The 17,737-nt window shown below is 45.4% G+C and overlaps 1 protein-coding gene across 8 annotated transcripts in view; it reads left to right on the top strand.

Annotated features, from left to right (window-relative positions):
- STOX2 (storkhead box 2) overlaps window positions 1-17,737 on the top strand; it is a 209,688-nt gene that overhangs the window by 95,436 nt on the left and 96,515 nt on the right. Inside the window, exon 1 of one of the 8 annotated variants that reach the window (XM_059049574.2) lies at window positions 7,844-9,652. The exons of the other annotated variants lie outside the window; for them this stretch is intronic. Within the exon in view, the coding sequence (XP_058905557.1) occupies window positions 9,487-9,652 (166 nt within the window). The 5' untranslated portion in view covers window positions 7,844-9,486. Of the gene's footprint in view, window positions 1-7,843; window positions 9,653-17,737 lie in introns of those variants that run through there. 8 annotated transcript variants of the gene reach the window in all.

The following is a 17,737-nucleotide window of genomic DNA, read 5'->3' on the forward strand; positions in this document are numbered from 1 at the left end:
CAACCGTCAGTCATGTCAGTCAGGCAACTAAATTTCTCCTTTTTTCCCCTCAACTTGTGAAGAGGTGTGGTGACTCCAACGGACCGTCGTTGCATTCTGAAGCTTGTTGGCTTTCGGCGAGAAAGTCCACTATTCATCTCTTAGGGTTTGAGAAAAATATTAGGTCTTTCTAGAGGAAGCTTGCTCTCTGCGAGAGTGTGCCTGGTGGCTCCTGGCTTTGTAAATGCTGACATTTCGGTGCTCCCTTTGATTCCCTGGAGCTTCTGAGTATAACTGCAGGTCCTTCAAATGAACAAATATAGCTGCAACACGTGCTGATTTGCCAAGACAGGTTTCTAGTATGAGGTAGATTGAAAGAGGCCACTGGATGTAGAGGCTGTACAGGGAGAGCGTGGTGAAATGGGCTCCTTTAGTTGACTGAACAACTTGTTTAAAACTCTTATCCTTTTACTGAGACTATTTTAACCATTCTGAGGAGAGACGCGAAACCCTGACAAAAGAGCCTCATGGGTATTTTCTCAAAGAAGAGGGCAGTGGATATTACTATATACGTGGCATATGCAGAAAAAACCAGACCCCGAGGTCTACCTCAGGTAACAAAGTTTGTTGAACGGAAGTCAGGTGCTTTATCATCAGCGTCAAAATCTTGTATCAGAAAAGATGGTTAAATATTTTTATGATTTCCAGCTGCATTCACATGTGAACGGAGGCTTCTCCGTGCAAGTTAACATAAGACTGAAACACATAGTTCTCTTATTATTGTGCCATCTGATTTTTGCCTTAAACTATTTAATATTGATTACTGATTACAAATTGCTTATTATCAAGTTTCGGTTTTAAATGGATAAACTCATTTTGAAGTATGTATTTAAACAAATAAATTAGATATTTGATTACATATATTTAATTTTTAATATTCAAATTTTACAACAGTCTTACTTCACTGAATGTTTTAGGTTACCCTTTCTGTATCTTAGGCACATGACACTGGCTTGCTGTGTCTGGCCTCCCTCTCCTTCCGCAGTGCCTTGACTCAGGCCTTCAGGATATAGGAAGGCCATAGAAACACAAGAATTTGGTGACGGATTGAGTGTAGTGATAGACCTGGGATGGATGGGAGGAGAGCAGTTGAGGATGCATCCTAGGTCCTCGCTTTGGGAGATCGAATGGCCGGGAGTGCCGTTCGCCATGGCCAGAAATGTATCGCAAGAAGCCAGAGGTTGGGAGAAAGCGGCTGAAGATGGTTAATTGTGTGCAATGAGCAGCTTAAGTTTGATTGTCCATGGAGTATCCAGGGAAGATATTCGCCTGGCAGTAGGACATAAGGATTTGGAGATCAGGAGAGAGGTCTGATGGAGAGTTTTTGGAAATCAATCACTTCTAGGGGTTAAGACAGAGCAGTGGGGCTTCCCTGGTGGCGCAGTGGTTGAGAGTCCGCCTGCCGATGCAGGGGACGCGGGTTCGTGCCCCGGTCCGGGAGGATCCCACGTGCCGCGGAGCGGCTGGGCCCGTGAGCGGTGGCCGCTGAGCCTGCGCGTCCGGAGCCTGTGCTCCGCAACGGGAGAGGCCACAGCAGCGAGAGGCCCGCGTACCGCAAAAAAAGAAAAAAAAAACAAAAAGACAGAGCAGTGGATGTTGTTGAGCTCAGCTGGTGAGACTGAAGGTAGAGAAGGGTGATTGGGGACGGAATCCAGGGAACACCAGTGTTTAATGGGTGGAGGTGGACTTGAGAGGTAGGAGGAGAGCCAGTGGAGAGGTACAGTAAGAAAGACAAAGGAGGGAAACATTTTAAGAGGAGAGAGAAGACAATAGAGCCAAGCAAGAAGCCAGATAAGGGCGAAATTTGTCAATGGATGGGGTAATGGAGAGATTGCCAGTTACATTAGCAAGAAGAAAAATGTGTGTATGTGTAATATTTTGGAACTATTTAACAGTGGAAAGAAAGTATGAGAAGAAGGACCAAAATCAGTAGCATAAACAATAAATACTTCAAAGCTCAAGAAAAGGGAGGGCCCAGAATTAAAATGATTTCCCAGTGTCTATGTGTGGAATCACAGTCCATAACATTGGAGATACCCATGACCCTGTCTCCTCTGTTTGCCCTCCACTGCCCTGTGTGTCCTACACTCCCCAGCCTATGACAGATCAACTGGGTAGGTCGGCAGGTTTGAACCTGGCAATGTTCCCTGTTCTTCATTCCTTCTGTTAGAAATCAAATTCTGACTAGCATCCTCTCAATTGTACTATGACAGAGTCTCCTCCTAACTGGTTTTCTAGCTCAAGTCTTTAAGTTTCCCAGTTTGCCCTCCACTCTATGGCTGGGTTAATTTTTTTTTAATAGTATCATCGAGGTATCATTGTATACCACAAAATCCAACCATTTTTAAGTGTGCTATGTGTTTTTATAAATTTATACAATTGTGCAGCCATCACCACAATTCCGTTTTGACCGTTCTCGTCACCTTGGAAAGTTCCCTCAAGCTTGCAGCCACTTCCCACTGGATTAAAATTTCAAGTCCAAACCCAGCTGTCTCTCCTTTGCTCGGGATTCAACGCGCCCCTTTCCCTTTTTACTTATGCACAGACTAATTGGTTTCAAATCCCAAAGACTCCACCAGCTGTCCCCATATACCCTTCCAGCTTAGTGGCTCACGAGTCCCTGACATTTTCCTGCCTTTCAGACACACAAGACTATTTAGGGTTCCCTCCATCGATTTCTGACCATTGTGACTTTGCTCAGGCCCCTCTCTCCAGCTGGTAGAAATGGAGTATTAAAATGGAGTGTTTGTTAATATAAATTTTAAAGAGCAAAAATTTTGGTGTCTCTAAACTGAAAAGAGTCTTTAAAAAAATTTCTCTAGATCTTGACAAATTCAAAGGCACCCTTGAAAGAATCATTTCCCAGTTATACTTGGGTGGAACCTGACCCTGCCAGTTTCCTTTTGAGCTTGTTTTATATTCTCGGTCTACCTGGTATCAGCTTTTGTTTTCCAACGTAAAAGAAGGCGAGGCTGTGTTGCCCCCCGTGTGCGCAGGTGAAAGGACCAGCGCACAGCAGCTTATCTTCCACCCTGACCACACCAAGGCACTTCCTGACTGTGCCTTTGCTTCTTGGACTCTATTCTTTTATATCTTTAAAATTGCATAAAATATACGTAACGTTTACTACTTTTAATTCTTTTTGTACAGTTCAGTGGCCTTAAGTACATTCACGTTGTTGTGCAACTACCACCACCATCCATCTCCAGAACTTTATCACGGTCCCAAACTGAAACGCGATACCCGTTAAACCCTAACTCCCCCTCCCCTTCCCCCAGGCCCTGACAACGGTGATTGTACTGTCTCTGAATTTGACTACTGTAAGCACCTCACCTAAGAGGCATCCCACAGTATTTGTTCTTCTGTGTCCAGCCGATTTAGCATAATACCTTGAAGATTCATCCACGGTGTAGCATGTGTCAGAATTTCCTCACATTTGCGCTTTCCATTTGTTGACGGACACAGGTTGTTTCTACCTTCTCTGGACTCTGTTCGTGACCCTGGGTAACTGCTCCAGTTTGAGCAGGGTGTGCTGGGCACCACTGAATGCTGCAGCTCTTGGATACACGCTAGCTGTGCGTGGGTGTTTTCTTCTTTCTTCTTCCTAAACCCAGTTTGTGGATGCTGTGTATTTCAGCTATTTCACTCAGTAGCATTCGCGGTATGGTATCAGTGTCACTTGCTGGCCCCCACTGGAATTCAGCTTGTTTTCTTATTTGATGCAAAGCAGGACGCAGAGGTGAACAAAAGGATCTAGAAAGGATTCAGGTTTTTAAAGTGCCCCCCCTTAGTGATCAAGCTAACAATTATTATTACTAATAATTACTATTATTAGTAATAATAAAATTGGCTCTTTTTTTCTTGCTGCCTTCTTGCCAGCAGTGAAATGGAACATTTATATATTTACCTCAGATCTGCGCTTTGAGAGATTATCACCATGACAGTTGAAACAATGGAACTCAAAGATGAACTTTTCCCAGGTCCCCAGCAAAGACGTGAATGCCTGATCTCCTTGGCATCACCACACCGCACTGCCCTCTATTACTCTGACTTCGCTTAGTCTGGCCTGGAGACGGATGTCATCATCCTGCCCGCCTGCTCCAGCCTCTCCGTCCTCCCAAACACTCAGGCCCCTCTTGAGTTACTTCTCCTTGGCGAGTTCCTCCAACCCCAAATAATTGCTTCCTTTGGGAGTAGAATTCATTGACCACCATTATTCATTATAGCCCTGTCGGCAGTGGGTTATAGGTGACAATGTACCTGAGTGGAGAGACTAAGGGAAATTCAGCTTAGATTTTGATAGGGATGCAAAGACCAATATATACACAGTCTCATCATTCTTAGGACTTCTCCGAAACATGTTTGATGCCATGGATTTATCACCTCCCATCACCTGTCTGTATCTGTTTGCCTAAATGTGCTCCAGCAACAGGTGGTCCTATGATTAGGGCTTGATGAGCAGTTGTTCTTGTTGTTTGGTGTGTTTTTTTGGTAGATTTACAAGGTGTGTTTGCTCATGAAAGGCTCTGAGAAGTCCAGCAGGCCTGTTGTAACTTTATAACACATCTTCTGAATTTATAATGGAACCCTCTTTACAAGTCACATTTGTTAATGTATCTCAGGACAAGGGTTCCCCAGAGCACATTATTTATTGGGAGCTGCAGACCTGCATGCCAGCAGCGTGACCACTGCCCTGGCATCGATGCTGGTGGTCCACATAAGAAGAGAGCATCTTCTAAGAAAGACAATACATGCTCAAGCTTTCTGATAAAATTATAACTAGTAGTTTGGAGCCTAGGCAAAGGAAGACAGAGATGTATCTACCAAATACATGGCCAGCTACCTTATTAGCTGCTTTTGGAGGCCCAGGTCATATGAACGTGCCTACGTACATACATGCAAATATATGAGTGTATATATATGCGTCACATAAGAAATACTCCCAATCTTCCAGCTCAAAAGCCTCTGAAAAAGCCCTCGTCCTTTTGGGACACATTCATTTCCAGATTCCGTTTAGCTTCTTAACCTGGGCCATGCAACCGCCCAATTTTAAGGTGTGTATATGTATTTTTTTTGACTAAAAGCACATTTGTCAAATGAAACTGTTAATATCTTTTTCAAATTATGTTTCAGGACGCAGCAGCAAGATAAATGACTATCAGACTCAGAATTTTGATTTTTATTTAACAAATATTTTAATCACAAAGTTCGATGCATAGGGCTTCCCTGGTGGTGCAGTGGTTGAGAGTCCGCCTGCCCATGCAGGGGACACGGGTTCGTGCTCCGGCCCAGGAGGATCCCACGTGCCGCGGAGCGGCTGGGCCTGTGAGCCGTGGCTGCTGAGCCTGCACGTCCGGAGCCCGTGCTCCGCAACGTGAGAGGCCACAGCAGTGAGAGGCCCGCGTGCTGCAAAAAATAAAAAATTTTTAAAAAAATTACAAGTCTAAAATCAATTACAGTTGACCTTGAATGGGTTTGAACTACCCATTTCCACTTACACGTGGGTATTTTTCAATAGTAAATACCACATGGTCCATCCGTGGTTGATTGAATCCGAGGAACCGTGGATGGAATGGCCGCTATAAATTATACTTGAATTAATCTGGTTGTTCAAGGGCCGACTGTATACATCTGAATTAGAATCACAGAGTAGATGTGTGTCTAATTAGTGTCTCTATCTGACGTGTAACTACCAAATGTACAAATTATTCTTAAGCCTGATTAAAAAATTACGAGTACTGTGAAAGTGATTTGCTGTATCATTTCACTATTTAATTCTAAACTTTCCTTAGGAAAAACTGGGATTACACAACTGAACTTGATGGACAGTTCAAGACCCAGATACTTGATTGTCTCAAGTAGGTTGAGAGATTTGAAACTAGGACTAGGGACCTAGGGGTTGAGTATGACCAGAGTGAATCTTGCCATAGGACAGCTGGACGCACTGAGTCTGATTTTAACAGTGGCTGTAATAACGGGATCCCACTTTCTTTACATAGCGTTGGTTTCACAGTATGTTGTTTGCTAGATTCAAGTCTTACCTCCATAACTGCTTTTGATGTTGCCACTTAATTTGGATGGATAAATTACTTAACTGTCTCTACCTCTCCTACTTTACTATCTGATTCGATTAAGCTGACCCTGCCTATTTACCGCCTGATTCTTCTGTGTCTGGCTATTTGGCTTTGGCTCCAAGAGCATTCTGTTGCATATGGACACCGGGTGATATCGCTGCTCTGCAAAGGCTAGCATTCAGAGGCAGCTGAGTGGAGCTTTAGCTCTCCTCCCAAAATATCCATCAACCCACCCTCGTTCCTTCAGATGAACAATGAATATTTTCTCAGTTTTAAGTCAAGTGCGATTCAAATTTACAGTCTGGAAAAGTCCTGGATGACCCCTCCCCTAAACAGAATCCCTCTTCTAAGCCCCTTTTACATAGAAATTCTAAAACTATCATTGCTTCTTTGCTTAAAACCCTTCAGTGGCTCACATGATACAACAGAATACAAAACCCTTAACATGGCCTGCATGTCCTTGCGTGATCCAGCTCTTGGCTTCATCTGTGATCTCATCACACGCCTTCCTCTTATGCTCCAATTCCAGCCACACTGGCCTTCTTTCACTTCTTCCAACAGAAGCCAAGATTCTTTCCCACCTCAGGGCCTTTGCATGCACTGTTCTCACTTTCTGTAACATCACTCTCCCCACTCTTTGCTTGGATGAGTCCACATACTGTAGGTCTCAGATTAACTGTCATTTTTTCGTAGAGGTGATTCTTCTTTGTAGACCTTAACACAATCCGTGCATTTATTTGCTTACTACCTAGACCGTAAGTTACGTGGGGCCATGTGTGTTGTTCTGTTTGCCAAGCACCCATCACAGCATATACTAGACAGTCAAAAATCATTGGCTAAATGAATAAGTATCATAGTTGTCACAGCAATCACCATTAGCCTTCAGTGGTAACCATTATAATCCTTCATATAACCACTGTTGGCTCATGGGATGTAGGGTAATTGTTGAATTGGATTGAGATATCTAAATGTCAATATCTCATGCATTCATTAATACAATTATTTTTTATTACCTTTATGGTTCTTTACACATTTAGTCTTCTTTAGCTTCTAAAGCTGGAGGCTTTCTGTTCTTAGGAGTCCTCTTACAGTAAAGAAGACATTTTAGCAAAATGTCTTTTAGCCTTTTGGGAGACTGTCCTTTTCTAACTTTTAAAAAATATCACTGAATATTAGCTAACTGGTTTACGGTTAGTAATAAATTTTGATTAGTGTAAATACAAGTTGCTCAGTGATTTTTGTTTGTTTACCCCCTGTTTCCCGGGAGATAGATCAGTTACCCTGGCCCCAGGTTACAGAGGGCAGCCCTTAGATATTGAATGGAAGTTCTAGGTTCTATAATGTTTGTTACTGAAACCTCGCCCCCCCTCTGTGTCGTTCTTCGAGAACCTTGCCCCACCCCTCCGCAAAGAATTAAAGCCTTGGAAAAGCACCAAATTGTGCTAAAACTCCTGAATCTTAACCATTTAGAACCCAGTGTGGTTTTTTCTTTTTTTGGGGGGGGTGGGTTGTTTTTTGCAGTATCAGCCTGAAAAGATCATAGGTTCATAAAGATTTCATATCCCTGTCTCTGTACCTTGGCACCTGCGAATATGTAGAACAGAATAAAACATGATTTTGAACGTTGCATCGTCACAAATGGAAGAAAGCGCAAAGACGTAAGAAGAATCGGGTTTATTTTGTTGTTTACAACACCTAAGCGTTATTGGAAACCCAAACGAGAAGCCAACCTGAAAAATCGGCCGCAGCGCGCAGCGCGGTCGGGGTTCTCCGCAATGTGGCCGCGCGCCTTTAACTCGCAGTGACCTCCGCGTCCTGGCCCCGCATCCCGGGCCCGGCGCATCGCCCCCTCCTCCCCTCCCGCGCCGCGTACATTGTTGTCCTTTAGCGATTGGTTGTTGGACCAGAAACAGCTGTGCAGAGCCGAGCCGGGTAGTGGGGCTGTGGACCTGAATGCAGGTTAGCGGGCTGGTAGTGACTGACACCGGGGGCTCGAGGGACAGCGAGGAAGAGCCGGAGCCGCCCTCGCTGCGTTCTCCAGGCGGCGTGGACCAGGTGCCCGGGCGTTTGCGGCTGTCGACGGAGCTGCGGGTGGCGCCCCCTCCCCCGGATCTAGCTGCCTCCGGGATTGGCGCAGGTGGGCAAGGCAGGGCACCGCGGACTGCCCAGTCCCCACCGAGCGGTTTCCCTCCCTTTCTGCAAGCGGGAGGCGCCATCCTAAAAATATGTAAATATCCGAGCGCCGACTCCTGGCTGGGGCACCAGCCAAGTCCCAGAGCCGCCGCAGGGTGTTTTACATGAAAATGAGAAGGCTGACAGGATCCGTGCTCTAACTTAAGGCAGCTCGGTGATTAGCATGAGGCTGAGCGGCTTCCCGGCTTCCTGTCCTTCAATAGCCATTCTGCGCGCTCGCGACTGAGCAGCGGTGCCGCCGTGCGGGTGGCGGTCGGCAGGCTCCGCATCCTTGGCAGCCATGGCTCCCGTCGCCGCCGCGGCCAGTAAGTAGGAGCTTGCCTGTGTAGGGGGGCACATGCGTGTCGGCGCGCGCGCGCACACACGCACGCACACCACCCTGAGCCTTGGAAGGAGGAAGATCGACGAGGCGCTGCAGTCGCGAGGACTCTTCCCGGATTCGGCAGGAGCCCGCCACCGCAGCTGCTGACTGCAGAGCCTGCTCGGATCCTGTGCACACGCGCCCCCCATCCGAGCCTCTGTAATGAAGACTGCCTCCCGAGGGCTGCAGGGGAGGCAGAGCCAGCCCGCGCCCGGGACTGCGGGCCGCGCGGCTGATAGGCCCAGGGGGACACGACTTGGACACTGTCATCCCCACGCCTCGCTCTGAGCCGCCCGCTGCGGAGAGGGTCTGCCGCCGCCCCTCCGGCTACCCGGGCGCCCGATCCCGGGTCACCCCCGGAGGCCTGGGCTTCCTCATTTGTTTGGGTCTTTTGTGCCGTGGCTCACAGTTGGCTAAGCACTCCTGCGCTGAATCGGGCCATTGTCTGCGCTCCCATTGCGTTCACGCTGCAAGTCTCGGCGCCCTCACCCCGCCCGCCCCCTCCCCGCCTCCTCCTGGCCGGGGAGCCTCCTAACGTGCCTTTCCCCCCAGGAATCTGGAAGCTATAAGCCGGGCGGATTGCAAATGAAGTGTAATGCATTGTGGGACGTGTGTAAAATCGGAGCCTTCGCCGTGGGGTGGTGTGGGGGCGTGGGGAGGGCCGGACCCGCCGCTGGCGGTGTAGACGCCGACGAGGAGGGGCTGGGAAAATGCGCGCAGAGTCCGCCCGGGTCGTGCCCGCCGTAGACGGATGAAGCCGCGCGCTGCGCCCCGGCGCTGAGGCCCCGAGGATCGGGGCAGCGGGTCGCCCTCCCCACCATGAAGAAGACCCGGAGCACAACCTTGCGGCGAGCCTGGCCTAGCTCGGATTTCTCGGACCGGGCCTCGGACCGCATGAGGTCCCGCAGCGAGAAGGACTACCGCCTGCACAAGCGCTTCCCCGCGGCCTTCGCGCCCCAGGCTTCGCGGGGCTACATGACATCAGGTTGGTAACCGCGTTCCTGCCCCCAGGCCGGGGCCGCGGGGCGTGCTCCGGGCGCCGCGGCCGGGGTGCTTCCCCGGGAGGACGGGCGGGGATGGATGCGATAAGTTATGGGGAAAGCAGGAAAAAAAATTAGCTCACATCCACCATTTTGTCCCTCCGCAAGATCCACAGCAGGCCCTCTCAATATGGGGTTGGAGAGCTATTAGTTAGGTGAAATCTGGGAGGGGGACGTGCTGGGCGTTTTGGCTGCACAGATAAATGACCGGCAGCTCGGGCGCCCAGCCTCCTTGAGCTTGTGGAAGAGCCCGCGTCCGCCGTTGCCCGCAGTATCGGGCTTGCTCGCTCCCGCATTGTGGCCAGTTATTATCCTAGTGGGTATTTAAACAGCCTTTCTCTCTTAAAAGGGAACAGGTTCCATGCACAGTTCTGGATGGTTTGAGTCAGGGAAGAGGTCTCAGGCTGGTCTGCTTGCGCGCAGGGAACTGTGTTGCAGCTCGTTGAATGCATTCGGTGGGGTAATGGTGTGTATGCGGATTGAATGCTCACATGATTTTGTGTGGATTTAACATATGTTGCTTGGAATCAGGTTGTATGGAAAGAATGGAGACTGTGTCATGTATTTGCATGTCAGACAGGAAGGACAAACAAAACGGTAAACGGGAATGAAGGATTTCATCTTAAAAACGCATAGGAGCATTTCTGAAGGCGCCAGTTAGTTCCCTTTGGAAATACAGCGGATGGCTTTGCTGTGTGACTTGGAAACCCAGGGTTAAAATACTTGAAACGCTGAAGGAGGAAAATCCTGAAACTCTTCTCGTTGTTTTCTCCTTACTTACTGTTGACCACTTGTATGTAAGGATGTGTAAGACACCAATTTTGGTTTGTTTGTTTTTCATTCTGAATGAATTCATTTTCTTCTAAACAAAATGTCATGGGAAAACCGAGATTATATTTGAAAACACATCCTATGCCAAATCACTCTAAATCCTGGGAAGATTGCTTTAAGCTTGCAGTTGGTACTCAAAGTCTAGCTCTACTATCTTTCTCCTAAAACAGCAAGTTTTCTTTTTTTTAAAAAAAAAAAAAAAAAACTGGGGCCGGTATCTCATGCTTTAAAAATGTCTTGTGAGCGCATTTCTGTGAGTATAAAACCTAAATAAAATAACCGTCTTTTTTACTGCAAAATCTGGTGACATAAGGATGCACTGTTTTGGCAATAAGGCTCCCTTGATTTTCCCTGTCATGAAAAGCCAGATTTGTAAAGGAAGTGACAACTACAGTTTATACTTCAGTAACTGAAGTCAGTCACTGCTGTGGTCGCTTTATTCTTCAGGCTGGTGCCAGTAAATTTTGAAATACACCTAAATCCAAGTGTAACCTCAAAACACGTATGTCCATAAACCCATGTCTACACCGAGTGTTCAGATAATCTCAGGTTTCATATCCTTGGGGTTTGAATGTCTTCATTCCACACTGAATAGTTTCGCCTCTTTTTTGCCCCTCTTCAGGAATCAGTACTGATGCCAAGAGTGAGGCTGTAGGAGGGCAGGTGGCCATAATGTCTTCAACAAACCTGCAAGACTCTGTAATGATTTCAGGCAAGTTCCCATGGAGCCTGTTTTCACCGATCTTGTCATAGCATCATTATGATCCCATTTTTGTTCTTTGCTAAAGAACTTCTCTGCTATTGCCAGTTTTTCAAGGCATTTTCGAGGGCTTGAGGAAGAGGCTTTTCATTTTTCTTTGATTCTCTTATTTCTTGACTTGTCAATAGTAAGCTGGTCCTATGGGGATAGTGAAGGATCAGCTCTTTCAGGTTGGTGGTTGTCTGTGCAGGTTTCATGTTAGGTTACTACTGAGAAAATAAAGCCAGAAGGTGGGGGAAGAAGAGCTGTGTTATTCATTCAGCATTTTATGGAGTCTCCCCCCCACCTCAAGCAGAGTGACTTGCTAGATTCTCATGGGGCTGCAGGGTTGCATATAATGTGGTTTTGTCCAAGGATGGAAGCTGTTATTTATTCTTTATTTTAATTATTAGCCAATATGTATAATTAAAAGGGTTGGGGCGCATGGAAGGATAAAGTAAATATTAAGACAAACACCTACAATGAACACTGGGAGAGTAGGTGGAATCTTTCTCATACACATCTTTTTGGGGGAGATGGAGAGTAGCTTGTGAATTTCCTTTTCCAATATGGCTCCTTTCCAAATACCAGTGTTGATAGTAATAGATGGTAAATTGAGACACTTTGAGATCATTTGGGAGAAGTTGTCTTCCCCTTAACGAATGTGAGAAAGCCCACTTATATCAAGTTAGTGACTCTGGATACAAACAGAGCCTTTGTCACATAAAATGAAATAGAAAATGAAGCAGCTTAGAAACACATGAAGCTTTTCATACTTCTTTCTGTTTTTCCAGTCATTTTGCCATAATAGCTACTAGTATTTATCATACTTATTCTCAGTAAAAAGAGTGCTTTTTGTTGGGTTCAGAGGACAAGATAAGCTTCTTCAGAGAGATACTGAATGACTTAAAATAACTTCAGTAGAGACCGTTTTTAGAAATCCCCTCCAACAAATATTCCTTAAAAATATGGTGAAAGAGAAATCCCCTGCAACAAATATTCCTTAACAATATGGTGAAAATCACTTTTTTTTTTTTTAACTTTAGGGAAGGAGAGGTCCTTGGAAATTTGAATAGCTGTCCTTTTGATCTGGCCTATTATCACACAGTAGGTATTTCAAGTTTAACTCTGTTTATTTAAGCCAAAATTATAGGCATTCCATAATCGCTTTCTAATGAGACAGAACCTTTTCAAACAGTCTTTTTTCAGTAATAAGTAACTACCAGTTTGAAATGTGATTTATAGCAACAGGCTTGACATTTAGCCTTGGCTTTTTCACGTACCTTTGGGATAAACTACACTTAAGCTCAAGAGGTTAGAATAGACACATATCAAACTTAAAGAGATCCTACAAACGGACGGTTAGATAGAGAATTCTGAAACTTTAAAATTTTGAAGACCATGCCTTATATGACTATTTAAGCCCCTGATTCATGCTACCAAATCGAAAATAATCCTAAGAATTCATAGGCCTCCTGGCAACCAGCAAGTTCACAGGCCATGAGATGAGTTCATTGTTCATCTTGAATATTAATTTCCCAAAGGTAGTTTCTGAGAAGAAGGGGGGAAAATCTTGCCTTTTGTTCAAATCAAGATGAATAATAAAATGTGCATCCGGGAGCTGAATAAGAAAAGGAGTTAGGCCAGATGCACATGGGATTATTTTTCCACAGTTTCTAAAACTAGAAATTATGATATTAATTAACTAGAGAGAAAAGAAAACTCCCCATAAAGAGGGAAATAGCTGGATAATCCTTAGGGCTTTATATATGAAAATATGCTCACCTACCTCCATGAAATGATTCTCAAGGCACCAAACCTTTGTTAATGAAGGCGTTAGAACCTCCTCTGTCAGGACCTTGTGAACTGTGACCTCTTTATACAAATGATGCTACTTCACTTTCCTCTCCCCAAGTCCTGGGGATGGCTGCTTCTTTGTATTTCACATGGCATGCCACCAAGTTTGGGGACATTTCCTTGATCAAGATTGGAAAGCGATTGTTTCTTCCACTATAAAGGTCCTACGGAGCATGTGCATAAAAGGTGTCCCCTGTGAACGAGACACCCCCTAAAGTCATGGTACTTTTAGCTGGATGTTTGTCATTTTAAGGAACACTCCAGCAGACAGTTTTAAAGGGTTTGAAAAGAAAACACAAGCCGCAAACTGACATCTTAGGAAAATATAAACCAGTTTTGTCTGCCGATCTAACTAATATAAATCAGCGGGGAGGAATGGGCAGGATGCCACCTTGATGAGTTATTAGTTTTCATTTTATAGAAACTAATTCTGGGGCACAGTGGATCGTGTGTCCCAGTTCCTTACGTTCTGTTATTCTGAGAGTTCCTCGGAGCGGCGGATGGGCACCTGAGGTTCTAATCTGGGCCTGCCCCAAACCAGCTGTGTTCCTGGCGGGTAACATGACCCCCGCATTTCCATTACAGAATTGGGCTCCGCAGCGCCTCTGTAATGGGCAAGGCCAGGATTTCTCAGCACCTACACAGAAATCGTTAGAAATAACCTCTGCCCTTTCTGCTTGTTGGAGTCATGTGCTTCTGCACGTGGGGTGTGTGGGCATAGCGCTCCTTTTGCAATGGAGTCTTATTCCCTGTCATCCTCAGGTGTTACCTTAAGTGGCTGCATTAGGGCTTGTCCTGGTGCCAGACCAATGGGGCTGAGGGGGCGGGTTCTGATCACGTGCAAGTTTTCATAAACAGCACCCTGTTGCCTCCTTATACCTCCTTGCAGAGATACATTGCCAGCCTCCCTGCTCCAACTGTGCTTTAATCTGAAACTACCTGTGTTGACTCCTTTCATCAGGCCTGTGGAAGTGAGGAATATTACACTTGGTGGTGAATGACTTTATTCTGTATTTCCCAGGAGAACGTGAATGTGCTTACAAAAGGTCACCTCTCTTGGTATTTCAACATCTTTCACACTCTTGTGAACGTTTTTATTTGAAAAAAGGAATATGAGTATATTGTATAAAAACCTTAGCATTTTCACACCTCCAGAGCAATTGTGGCTTAAGTTCTCTATAGCCCCAGAGATGGAGGGCAGTTCAGACAACTGTATGTTCTTTGGTACAAGATTGCTTATGCTGAGTGCAGATATAACCAAGGAGCAGAGTCTGGTTGGATCCTTGCCGGTGGGAGCAGATGCCAACTTTTGCAACTAGGACAGGCTTTGTAGATCAGTCATAGAAACGGCGTGATGCCTAGTCTATCAGGTTTAGAGTAGAGGTTCTTGTCGTTCGTAAGACTATAGACTATAGTCAATGCTAACTTAACCTTCACCACAGTAACATGGGAGAGAAATGGCATGGGTTATTTTTTTTAAGTAGATAGTAAACTTTTCCTTAAGTAGTTAATCCCCAGAATATTTTTATTTGACATTGGAATGCACAACCAGTTGGCCAGAAAATCCCATTGATTTCTACCACCTGAATATTTCTAAAATCTACCCCTCCCTTTTCATCTCTGTTGTTGAAATCCTTCTGTTCTATTACAGTGTCTTCCAAACTGACCATGTCCAATTCTTGCTCTACGTGTCCCCAGAGGGGTTTTGTTTTTTATTTTTTTAATCCCTCCTAAAGCAAAACTGGTCATGTTACTTTCCAACTCTTTTTTCAGCATTTCTCATGCCTATGGATGAAGTCTGAGACCAAGGCTCTTCATGGCGTGACCTCCCCTGCTTTTCCCACCCCTCCTTCCATTCCTCCCCCACCACCCTACACTCCAGGCTCTGGAAACTCTTTACCTTCTGCAATATCTTCTTGCCATTGTGTGCCTTTTGTGATTTATGTGACGCCTCTGAGAGTGTACTCCGCATCTTTGAAGGTCCGATATTTAGCTAATATATAAGGCTTATCCTGTGTAGCCTTCCAGAACAAGCTCATACACCCCTTCTCTTTCTAGAGCGAACCACTCGTATGACAGTTGTTTTGTACTTGTATTACAACAACTTGGTGACATCGTGTTGTACCTCGGGTTTACCAGCCAGTGAGTTCCTCAGTTACGGTATGTGTTTTATTCACATCTCTATTTTGCCAGCAACCACAGAGCTTGACACATATCAGGGACTCAGGAAATATTTATTGGATAAATGAATAAAACATGGCTTCTCTTAGAAAACTTGGTTGAAGAAATGTCTTGAACTCCTAAAGTGAGTCATCCTTTTGTAACAGAAGATTCTACTCTTCAAGGACTTCCTGTTGTGGTTGGTAGGACCAGCTCTCAATGAGTCGACCATTAGAAAGCAGGAAATACTGGAATATAATCAAGAGTTAAGTGGGGTTGGTCGATAGGGTAGGTGTAAGTGGAATAGGAGTTCAGAGGAGAGATGTCAATAAAAAAGGCTGCCTGAAGGGAGGACTTACTTGCTTCTCGAAGGACTGGGTAGGATTTGAAAAGCAGAGAAGGAGGAGGACTGGGGGAAGGTTGTAGAAGCAGTGTGAACCAAGGCATTCAGCTGGCAAGGAAAACGTCAATGTGAAATTTGCCATACTGTAAATTTGGGATGTAACTAGAGATAATGTGTGGCTAGATCAGGGGGGCTCTTGAAATGTAGGTGGAGTTTATGGGGGTAGGAATCAGATTTGTGAGTTTGGGAGAGAAATAATGAAAGGAGCATCTCAGGAAGAGGTGTCTGGCCGTGGCTTACAGGATACACGGAAGAGATGGGAGTTAGGAGGGTAGGAGAGCAGCTGGGAGGTGGTTCAGGGAACAGAGGTGATCAAGCAGTCAGGTGATGAGGGGACATCCCAGAGCAGTGTTTTGCAACACCACTAGGCATTAGCACACCACCCTTAAGAATTTGTAAACCATGTCCATATACTATCTGTGCTATTATTTACTTAATACTTTCCTTTAACTCTACCCACTTTTATATTTACATGGATGAAAAAGAAAATTTTTTAATTTTATATGAAATTATGGGTTTCATTTGACAATTATTTTTCTAACCCCCATGACAGTTCATATATTACTGTTTCAGTAAAAAATAATTCAACCAGGTACCACCTGAAATGCCCTCACATACCTGAGTGGTACTCATGCCTCATAGTGAAAGCCTGTATCCAAGGAAGGAGGGGTGGGCATGAAAGGGAGCATCTATGAGGACCAAGGGCCTGGCTGTTCCTTTACGTGACTGGACTGAAGAGGGGAGAGAAAATCAAAGGTGAATCAGAGATTCTTGTGGGAAGAATGCAGTAAGTGACCAGGAGGCTGGGGGAAATGAAGCAGATGATGAGTTCCATGTTGGATGCAATGGTCTTGGTTGTCCAAGCAGAGAGGTAGGCACTCACGTGACTGGTAGAGGCTCCAGGTATAGTTTGGGGGTCAACCACTTGCAGGGTTAGTGAGAACACGGGAATAGTTTCGCTTTTGTATTTTATGTTCCGCTTCTCAGAGGGGAACAGTTGACTTGCTTATTTTTATTTCCAGCAGATGGAGGGTCAGTTGGATTCCATTAACACTGAGTCCTGCTTAGGTTTCTGAAAACCTGGAGACTCAAGGTTAGGATTGCTTGGAGATCATCATCTGCTCTCTTTTCCTAAAAGTAAAGAGCTTTTTAATGCTTGGATTTTTTTTTTTTTTTTTTTTTTTTTTTTTTTTTTTTTTGCGGTATGCGGGCCTCTCACTGTTGTGGCCTCTCCCTTTGCGGAGCACAGGCTCTGGACTCGCAGGCTCAGAGGCCATGGCTCACGGGCCCAGCCGCTCCGCGGCATGTGGGATCTTCCCGGACCGGGGCACGAACCCGTGTCCCCCGCATCAGCAGGCGGACTCTCAACCACTGTGCCACCAGGGAAGCCCTGCTTGGATGTTTTTGATTAGTGTTTGCATTTATTCAGAAGCTATGGTAGTGTTGATAAAAGGGATGTGCTTTTGGTATCTCTAGTTCTGGTTTGAAAAGAGTTCAGAGCTATGCAAGCAGCAGCACAAAAGACTAGACCAGCTATGTAAGTAATGTATATTTCAAACATCTGTCATATACCGATCTAGTTGAAAATTTATGCTTAGGTAACGCATATACACAGTTAAAATCTCCACTTATCTTCCTACTTAAATCCATGATGGCTCCTCCAGGCCAAGTTTTCTCTTTTTGAAGATAAAAGAGAAATATCTGGCAGGTGCCTGTGGGCATTAGAGGTAGCAGGGCTTAAGCCTGGCGGACTCCTTCTGATGGCCACAGTTTCAGAGGGAGGAACCTTCTAGCTTTGTAATTAACACCCTCATCTCACCCCTACTGCAAGTTCCTGTCTAGTTGATTCCCCTAAGAGAGCTCGCAGACCAATTTATTGCTTTCGGCACATCCAGCTTTTGCTTTGAAGTCATTTATTTCGTTATTAGATGAAATGAAGGCCCCCGCAGCAGTTGAGGTTCTGTGGATATTTGTCATTTTTTTTGGCTGTCCAGCATCTGAAACCCCTTCCCCTGTCTGTGTATTTCCCCACTGTGGTGG

This window comes from Kogia breviceps, chromosome 20 (assembly GCF_026419965.1).
Source record: "Kogia breviceps isolate mKogBre1 chromosome 20, mKogBre1 haplotype 1, whole genome shotgun sequence".
NCBI lineage: Eukaryota > Metazoa > Chordata > Mammalia > Artiodactyla > Physeteridae > Kogia > Kogia breviceps.